Source organism: Pygoscelis adeliae, unplaced genomic scaffold, assembly GCF_000699105.1.
Source record: "Pygoscelis adeliae isolate BGI_AS28 unplaced genomic scaffold, ASM69910v1 Scaffold297, whole genome shotgun sequence".
Taxonomy (NCBI): domain Eukaryota; kingdom Metazoa; phylum Chordata; class Aves; order Sphenisciformes; family Spheniscidae; genus Pygoscelis; species Pygoscelis adeliae.
The window spans coordinates 83653-93657 of record NW_008825211.1 but is presented as its reverse complement, the minus strand read 5'-3'; the positions used below and the strand labels follow the sequence as shown (position 1 = coordinate 93657).

At 52.7% G+C, this 10005-nt stretch overlaps 1 protein-coding gene across 1 annotated transcript in view; it reads right to left on the bottom strand.

The window, feature by feature from the left end:
• The window catches only part of SLCO2B1 (solute carrier organic anion transporter family, member 2B1), a 61100-nt gene that overhangs the window by 46079 nt on the left and 5016 nt on the right, over positions 1-10005 (bottom strand). Inside the window, exon 2 of the mRNA XM_009329019.1 lies at positions 1565-1668. Within this exon, the coding sequence (XP_009327294.1) occupies positions 1565-1645 (81 nt within the window). The 5' untranslated portion in view covers positions 1646-1668. The remainder of the gene's footprint in view (positions 1-1564; positions 1669-10005) is intronic.

Here is a 10005-nt window from a genome sequence, read left to right as displayed (position 1 = left end):
GCCCTTCTAATTTTCTCCCTGCATAACCTCATGACATCCTTGTAGTCCTCCTGAGTTGCCTGCCCCTTCTTCCAAAGGTCATAAACTCTCCTTTTTTTCCTGAGTTCCAGCCAAAGCTCTCTGTTCAGCCAGGCTGGTCTTCTTCCCCGCCGGCTCATCTTTCGGCACATGGGGACAGCCTGCTCCTGCGCCTTTAAGATTTCCTTCTTGAAGAATGTCCAGCCTTCCTGGGCTCCTCTGCCCTTGAGGACTGCCTCCCGAGGGACTCTGTCAACCAATTTCCAAAACAGGCCAAAGTCTGCCCTCCGGAATTCCAAGGTACATAGGATTTTTTAAAAATGCCATTAGCACTACATAAAGAGAAAAGGATTTCCCACCACCTCCGTGAGCCAAGGATCACGGATCCTCCTCTGGAAACAAATGAGCGTGCAAACACCTTTGCAAATAATGAGCTGAGGAGCCCCTCTGGTGTCGACACAGCCATGGGTAGGAGATAAGAGGCCGTGAACATCTGCAGGCAAGCTCAGGATCAGCGTGCTAATCCCACACAGGCAGCACTGGCCCCACCACCAGAAGATCTCAGCTTCTACTGCATCCAGCCTCACGCCTCTTCCCAGCTTTGAGAAGGGGAGAAAAAGGGACCTTCACCCAGGGTTCCCCATGGCTCAGCGGTTTGGGTGCTCCAGGACAGAGGAAAAGTGGCTTTACGCCCCCCGTGGCAAGTCGAGCCAGTCCTCTGCCTTTCCTGGGCAGCCCTCTGACCATCAGACTGCTGTGCAGAAGTGACCGCCACCTCCTGCCGTCCCCACCACCACCAACTTTTGGGGCTTCTCCAAAGGGCTTACTGAAGTCCACTCATCTGGTTGCCTGCACTGGACCTGGCAGAGCTCTTGGGTGGAAGTATGGAGGAACCATCCCCCTGCATGCCCCCAGACACCCAACAGCAATACAAGAGGAGCCGGGTGAAATTACACCAGGGTCAGGTGGCATTGCAGGGCTGGTGGCCTGAATCATTGCTTAGGACATATGTTTTCAGCGAATAAATTCAAGCAAGGGCAGGGTTTAAGCCAACTAGATGCCATTCCTTGCCTAAATGGGGGCTAATACCCAAAGCTTTGCAGGCTGCTGTGTGCTGAGCTCCAAGAGCGAGCACCAATTCCCCCTTTCCTCCATCTCTGCTGCCCCCATTACGTGCATGCATTTATCATGGGTATCATAAAAAAATTATTTCCGTGAAGACTGAGGCTCATAGCTGCTTTAAGATCTGGGATTTGTTTCTCTTGAATGTTTGCTTTGGGCTCTGGGAGTTTCACTGACAGAAGTTAAATACTGCAGAAGCTGAAAGTTAAACTTGCATTGCAACATCGCTGTCCCACCGCTCGGTTTTGGATGGATCCGGCTGCACATGCAACGGCACTTCTGCCGTAGGGAGCACCCAGAGCATTTTCCAAATACATTTTATAAACAGAAATCCTGTCAATGCCTTCTGTAGGAAGCTAAACTCCTCTTTACCAGGCAAGTAATCCAAGGTGGGGAGGGGTTACAGAAAGCAGGAGGTATTTACCTTGACACTGAGAAATGGGTTCCTGCAGAGTGTTTTCCGGGACCGATCCGGGTAGCTGCTCTTTGTAGTGGTACTCGTCATTCTGTCAGATCTGCTTTATCTGCCTGCCAAAATAAATCATTCAGCACAATGCTGAGTTGCTCTGCCTGAATTCGTCTTGCTCAGCACAGCAAAATCCTGTCGTGCTTTGCAAACACCCACACAGCAGGCGCAGGGTCATTGCAAGCAATTATTAATTATTCTTGGTTTTCATTTTCTTTTAGCGCTTCGCTTCTGCGAAGCAAAAAAGCAGCATGCAAAGCACTAACTCGCTAATCACCAGGGCACATGAGAAGTTAAAAATTATCAATCATTTCACTTCAAAGCAACAAAGCAGCGCTGGGCCAGGATCTCGGTATTCCCAAATCCCAGCCATACCAGAGCATAACTGGGGCCAACGCTGTTCAACATAATCAAGGCCAACCCTGTTTAAACATTATCTGGGTGAGTACTGTTTAACATCCTTATCAGTGACCTGGGTGATGGGGCAGAGTGCACCCTCAGCCAGATAGCAGGAGATGCAAGGCTGGGAGGAGCGACTGACACAGCCAATGGTTGTGCTGCCATCCAGAGGGACCTCAATGGGCTGGAGAATCCCACCCTGAACCCCAGCCGCAGGGAGCATCCTAGGGTCTTCATACGGTGCCTGGGGCAGGCTCTGATCTCCACCGTGCTGGTGTGAATCTCCTTGAGCCTTATTCTCCTCCCCATGGCAGTGCAGCTCCACAAACCCCAGAGCAGCTCCTCTGGTTTGGTTAGGACACAGCTGAGACCAGGATCCAGCCCCTGCATTATATGTTGCGCTATATCAAGCTGTCTTAGCTTTCTAGGTATGTTTTGTTTGCAACACACATTTCACAGTGACACTGTAGTTGAAGGTCAATGCTACGGAGTGAGAAAAATACCCACAGCATTGAAGAGATGGGAAAAGGGGTTGAGAGGAAAAACCCAGCTGGGCATTAGCTCAGCTCTTGGTGCTGGAGCAGTCTTGGGCCAAGTGTGAGGGATCTGCCCAGACATGAAGATCCCACCAAGTCGAGGCCAAGCTCACCAGCTGCAGCTGAGGTCACGTTTGCTGCTAAATGTCCTCATGGGATGTAACTGGTTTCAGCTCCCCGTCAGACAGGGCGGATGGTTGCACCAGGGCGAGGCGTGCAGAAGTGTGTGCGTGAGATCAAGCAGCTTTGGAGATGCTGGCTGGCCAAATTGCCTTCCCAAGAGCAGGCTATAGACAACCATTGCTCTGCCTAAATGAGGGTGCGTTTTGGGGATTCCCCTATGGGCTCAGAGGCAGGAGGCACAAAAAGCTCCTGCCTGCAGGAGGGGGGTTCAGCAAGCCCTTCTCCATCTCTCCATACGCTGGGTCTCTGATGGATTAAAGCCCTCCTTTCCTGCCTCTCATTTTCACCCGCGGTGTTTTTGCATCTCCCCTGGAAGAATCCTCCCGTGCTTGCTTTGTGGCTCCAAACCACCACCTAAATTTAACCACGCAAAGAAATGTAAATCCGTGGGAAGCCACCGTCCCCTTCTCTGCCCCGCTGACCTCCTTCCCTCGGACCTGCGCTCCCTCCTCCCTTCTCACTGGCTACGTCCGTGGAGTGAACGATGTGCGGGAGGACGATGCCTTTGTTGGGTTTTTAGTACCCAGACTTCCTGCTCAGGAAGCTGTATTGTTTGCAGGCACGTTAAACCCATTAGGCTTTAGCTTGTTGTTCAGTACACTCTAATAGATGTTTCCATCTCAGCGGCATCTGCAAGCTCTACAGCAAATGGGGTGAAAGGCTTTACATTATTATTTTGCGTAATTCTATTTCCCCCATGATGCGAGGCAAAGGAGCAAGTACTGTAGCCTCAAACAAATTAACAAATGTACGGGTTGATGTAAATTCCAGCAAGAGGAGACTGTCTTAACTATGGCGTTGATACAACCCTTAATTGCACTGCACAGGAGAGGTAAATTCAAGAGGGGGACCTGCATACCGCTCAGTTACAAGCTCCATGGCATCCTCTGCAAAAAGCAATTGCTGCCCTCAGCCCCGTTTCAAGAGACGAGATATTACTACAACAAAATACAGGATGGGATCAATAAAGTAAATCCGTTCGTAAATTAAAACATCCATGAAAAGCTCCCCTGAACCTCTGGAGGGTTACGCAGTGCAGGAGCAAAAGCACCTGCCTGTCTCCGGACCACGGCATCCAATATTGCCTGTCTCTGGGAGCAGCGCTGTGATTAATTATTTACAGCTACCGATTTTGCTGCTGGAGCCTCTTGAAAGCTCAGGGGTGACACAGGGGAAAGAAAAAGGGTGCCAGGGTAGCAAGGGAGGAAGCCAAAAGGACTCTGAGCCCAGATTTCCAGGGATGGGCATGTTCGTGGAGCTGGTAACCACTGTAGGTTTAATGTCCTTCTTTCCCTGGTTAACTATATTAATGTCTTTGCTAGCTCTCCTCAACAAAGATGCACTCAAGCAGACCTGCAAACGACAAATCCTGTGGTCTGTCGGAGTATTTTCGTCCCCCTGCCCATCCTTTCCAGGCCCTCCTTTAAATGTGTGCATCCTTTAACCTTTCAGGGCGTCCAGGAACCTGCTACACCTGGAAATAGTCCAACCTCTTCCCTAACCAGCTTTCATAGTCTTCTTGGTAGAAGAAAATGGTAGAAAGCACTGGTAGAAACATTTTCACTAATCCCTGCCCAAGCAGGGTGTAAAAGCCCCTTACCCTTTGCCGGGCACCACAATCACCCCAGATTTCCCACACCGCCGCAGAAGAACTCGGTTCTTCTTTCTCCAGGGGAATCCCTTGCCTTGACAAGCTGCATCATCTGTCAGCAGCCGGTGGCCAAGGATGCACAGCCAAGTCTGACTCCATCCCACCACGCACACCTTCATCTCACCTTCAGCAAGGTTTCCTACTTCCATTTCGGTATTACCTGAGAGTGCGCTGTGGAAGAGGGAGGGTGGGTGAGCCACCGAGAGACCTGAGGGGAAACACTCAGCAGAGATCTGAAATGCTGCAAAGGTGTGCCAGCAGTTAAAAATCAGAATAACCTATTGCATTTAGACACTGCTCATCCACAACGCTTCTTTAAGAATAAAATGAAACAGAAAAGTACTTTGATCCAGCACAAAGGACAATGAGCAGACCAAATAAAAAGGCAGATAAGACTTAATTGATAAAAAAAAATTGCATGACTATAGCAGCATGCTAAGGTCGGTCTGGTTCTTGTTTCCTTTGGCTGGATCGAGTCCGTTTTGCTCAGCCCAGCTCTCCCATAACGCACCGTATCTCCTCGGGGGATGGCACTTGCTTGGCGAGAGCCGCATTTTTCTCCTAGTGGATGGACATCTCCGGATGGAAAGAAAGATTATTTTCGATTAATGCAATTTCTCCTAGGTAAGGTCAAGAGGTCTCACTGAATTTGCTCCTCTGCAGGGAGGAGGCAGAACTGGCACTGCAGGATTAGTGCTGCAGGCTGGGTACGGCAGGGGAAGGAGGCAGAAAGGCGGGATGAGATAGCAAATACCAGAAGATATACCTGCATCAGAGTGAGGAGGGGGGAAAGCAAAAAGACCAAAACCCAACGGGATTGGTGTAGGGGGGGGACGTGCCTGGCTCAGGTCTCCAGCCCTCAGCTCCCCGGCGGCCCAAGCCCCCTCCAGCACCCCAGGAAGAGGATGTACGGTGGGAATTGCTATTCCTGCCTTGCTCCGAGCATCCCCGCGCGTTTGCCGTGGTACCTGTGGAGCGCACGGGGGCCATGCCAGCGCAATGCGAAAAGGGGAGAAATAGTCAATCCCAGAGTGCCACCCCTTGATTTCGGAGAGCCTGACCCAAACCCGCTCCCAGATCAGCCCTGCAGGACCAGGACCGACAGCACCCGGCTCCCAACCTCAGCTCCAGAGCAAGCTGCTTCCCGTCTTTGTGCCTCAGTTTCCCCAAGAACAAGCGAGGGAATAGGTACCACCTGCCCCTGTAAAGTGTTTGGGGAGCAGTGGATAAACTGGGACAGGCAAAGGCTGTGGGTTGCGACAGTGGGGGCTGACTTAGCCCGGCGGGCGCCATTCCCCGGCCGCGCTGGGGAGGAAAGGGTGCTGCAAAGAGCCTTGCTTAGTCCTCCCTGCAACTTCTGCAAGCTGCACCCAGCTGTGCCCTCGACGGCGCTTTGTCCTAAACAATAAAGCACCAGCTGACGTGCTGCTACAAGAGCTTGGACTGCCTAACGACCTCCATAGCATCCCTGCAGCCGAGCACCCGCTCCACGCCAAACCTCCTCTTCCAGCTCAAAACTGCATTAGGAGGGTGTCGGTTACTCCACATAACAGTGGGGGGGTTTTAAGCCAAGCAGCAAAACATTCTGTTTGGTTTTCAGGGTGCCGTGACGGGGGCAGCTTCGGTGCCTCTCACAACTGTCGGAGGTGAGTAAGCTCCTTCCCAGAAAAGCATTTTGCAAGGCTTTTTTTGCAAGCAGTGATACCATGTCTGCAGCATCGCAAGGAAGGAACTAATCCTGGGTCTGTGAGACCAGGCTCTTGCAGACGCTGTGACTGCAGCACGCCAGCACCATTTACAAACGCAAGCCCAAAGTGACCATCTCACCTATCTTAACTAGCTACCCGAGAGCAATTAGGCTGTGTTTGCACAACATATCATGATTATACAATGTGCTTAATGAGTGTCAGAGGCTGCTGTCTGCGAGCTGGGGAATGCTGTCCAGAGGGCTGGGGTGGCTGAAGAACTGGACTGTGGCCACGGGCAAATCCCTGCCTGCAGGAGTGAGGGCAGAGGTTGCCCCGAGCTGCTTTCAGACCTGAGGGCAGCCTGGCAGCATTCCCTCTCCTTCCCGACCCACCTCCAGCCAGCCCCAGAGACACGGTTTCTGCACGGTGGTCTACTGGTGCTGGCGATGGGACATTTCTGCAAAGCTGGAGTAGATGCCACCGCTTGTCTTCAGTCCTTTGCTCCTGGCGAGACACTACTCAGGACCACACGGCTGCTGGAAGCCTGCTTGGTGAGCTGATGGCCTCTTGCTGACCAGAGGGGATGAGCTTGCCCCATACATGGATGGGAAGGGCTGTCCAAGAAACACAATGGTGGGGCACGGAGTGATGGCAAAGGCAGGTTTCTCCCTGACCATGTGGAGGTGCCTTAGCAGTGGGGGTCTCCTCCACCTGGGATGGTCTTCACCATGAGCGGCAAGCAGAGACAACGCAGCCAGCGTCTGCTCCCCATCACACCTTCGCATCTCACTAGCCTGCAGAGCAGCTGCAGTTCTGCTCTGAGAAACCCTTCCAAGCATCTTCATCCAAACGCTTCACTACTCCTCTTCCCTTCCCCTCCTCAGCCACGAGGATTGAAGCCCCGCAGCGAAGCAGCTGCTGCAGCCGGCTCCGGCGTTTCTGCACTGCTCTCTCGTGTACAGCTGCACCCATCAGCTCTGACACAGCTATATTCACTTACACACATCATCAGAGGGGAGAGGTGTTATCTCAGCCCAGCGAGGTATTTATGATGCCAAACGCTGCTCTGTTGGAGCTCTCAACGCTGCGTTTCACCTTTTCTCCCCCAAATCGCAGGAGCGTGAAATTCGTTGGCTGGGGAGACGCAGCCACCGAGAGGCTGGTGTTGGGTGGGATGCAGGGTGACAGGCAGAGGTGGCAGGATCCGTGACCGCAAGCGGTGTCACTGACCTTGGCACAAAGCCCTTTAAAGCCAGCGCTGCACCCTGATGAAGCAGAAAATTGCTTCCTTATACGCCTGCAGGTAAACTCTCAAGCAAAATTGCTTCTCCCATAAAACTCAGAGGGGTTTTCCGTGCTCAACAGCGGTGTTTAGGAGTCTAGCTAGGTGCACGGGTGGCCAGGTGTCACCGAGGGTGACCTCTGGGAGACAATGTTTTCGGTGCAGGGGCTCAGTGGAGCGGCTCATGCAGCAGGACCCCAGCCAGCAGCTACCAAGCACCCACAGGATTTACTCATATACTCCAGGGAAGGTGACGGATGGATGGTTGTTCAGAGAGCACAGGTGCCTGATGCTGCAGATCCATCAGCTGATATTATTCCTTCAGCTACGGATGAAGGATTTGTCCTCAGAGCCCCTTTTTCTCCACATTTTTGGTCTGGGTCACTCGGGAAGGCAGAGCCTGGCACGACAAGCCCCAGGTGTTGTGGATACAGGGAGCTGAGCTTGGACGTTGCCAGAAGGCCAGTCCCACACCAGCTGATGCCATCAGGCTACGATAAAATACTGCCATTAATTACAGCCTTGCTTGCCTGACGTCACCGCTCCCAGGAGACAGCAACCTGCAAAGTGGCAAAGCAGGGGGCTACAATCTGGGGAATAACCCCCATATGCACGGAGCTTGGCCAGATAATCTTGCAGCACGGATTAAGATGCTCCACTTGTCCCCAGGCTGTCCTTTCTTTGATACCAGGGCAGCAGAGGCACCCCAAAACCTCCCAGTTTCTCTGGGACTTGCACAATGGTCCTGACTGCGATAGCAGGGGAGGAGGCTTGGTGGCACCAGAGTCCTGTCCCATTCCCGAGGACGCAAATCTATCACAACGCCTTTATTAATAGCAGCGCGGCTCCTGTTAGCTGAACAAGGAAAAGCACGCGCTGGGCTCAGCAGAGCTTGAGTAAATAACGGCGAATGTAACAGAGCAAATTAAATCCCAGCAGGGGAGACCAAATGCCAGCAAATATCCCGTAATCTGTCTGCCTTCTGCTGAATTTCTAGATAATTTACATTCACTGGTCATAAAACTGGAATAGTGTCAGTGTGTGTATTTATGAGTGTGCCTGTGTTAAATGGGAAGCTGGGTTGGAAAATGTGGGTGCAAAGATGCTTTATAATCCAATGTATACACATCATTCTCTCCCTGGAAAAAGATTGAGGGATAAAATGGATGTGTAGATGTGCCCAAAAGCTGTTTCCATCTTGCACCAACTGGCAAAAAAAAACTGAAAATGAGATCAGCCCAGCTCGGTGACTCTTTATAATGAGAAATGTGTCAGGGATGACACATCCCGGAAACCCCACAAGAAGCTAAACCAAAGGAAATCTGTTACTGAGAAGTTAAAAGATTAAAAGAAAGAGAAAAATTGGTGTTGAAATCCATGAAACACAACCATGGGCGATGAGGAAGAGGCACCAGCCCTGCTCCGGCACGGGGCAGGACCGGGTGCTCTCCGGAGGTCCCTGTCAGCCGTGACCCCGTCTGATTTGGGAAGGATGAAGCCCTCCTCCCCATTTTTGTGATGAGGTCTCACAGAGCTCCCTCCCCTCCTTGGCACGCCCTGTCAGATGCCGGAGCCCTTCTTGGAGGGGTCCTCACCTGCTCCAGCACTGCAAGATGTGGTGAAGGTGTTGATGCTCACCTGGCGGTACCGAAACAGAGATGGGAGCTCTCACACCGTCCCCCACGGAGATGAGGCACTGCAAAAGGGTCATGTGGAGGAGCTGGAGCTGCGGACGCTGTCACGCAGCTGTGGGGTTCACCTGACCCTACATCTGCACTGGGGACACCTGCCCCTGAGCTACCCCCTGGACAATTGCAGCCAACAGAGAGAGACCATCACTTCCACGGCCCAACCCCACCTGACGTGGCCAACAGAAGAAGCAGGACAGCCAGTCGCATCCTCAAGATGTATTTGCTAATGGCAAAGGCAGCAACATATCCAGCCCGCGGACACGGTGCAAAGTCCAGCGGTCTGATGTAAGGTGAGATCAGCCGCAGTTGCACTCATTCCCTGGGGGGACACATGGCAGGATAAAAGGGAGAGGGTCTCCCCACTGCGAAAAAATGGGTTGCTTTTGGGTGGACATTCCTGAGAGAGCACGCAGCTTTCCTGTAGCTCTGCAGATCAAGGCCAGCAGAGCCGTAAACATGGCACGGGGCTGTCCCCATGTGCTGGATGACCTTCGTGGTGGCGGTTGCCATCATCATGCATCTTTGGGAAGAAGACAACACCCGTCGCAAGGGCTGAGGTGGCCTCGCCTGCAAGAGGGGAAAGCACCCGAGAGCAAAAGTGGCTCGGAGCGCAGAGGGAAGGAATCGCAGAGGTTACGGGCGAGGGGAGGTGTTGCAGCTGAGATCCCCAATCTCAGCGCGTTACAGAAGCAGCAAGGCTGGGAATTGCGTAATGACGTCAATCATCCGCACGGTTTCGTTTTCAAAGGCTGCCCAGGGCTACGGAGCCGTCGGGGTCCAGTAACCCCAGAGACACACACACAACCCCCCCCCCTGCTCGCCGTCTCGCTCCTGCTGCTTCCCAAACTCTCACGGGATGCATCCCGCTCCATGCAAAAGCAACGTCTCGTTAAACCTCGGCGCAGCTCCTGCCCTTATTTCTCCCCGTGTGAACTATGGGTTTGTTTGTGCTGGCAGGGTGAATGCGGT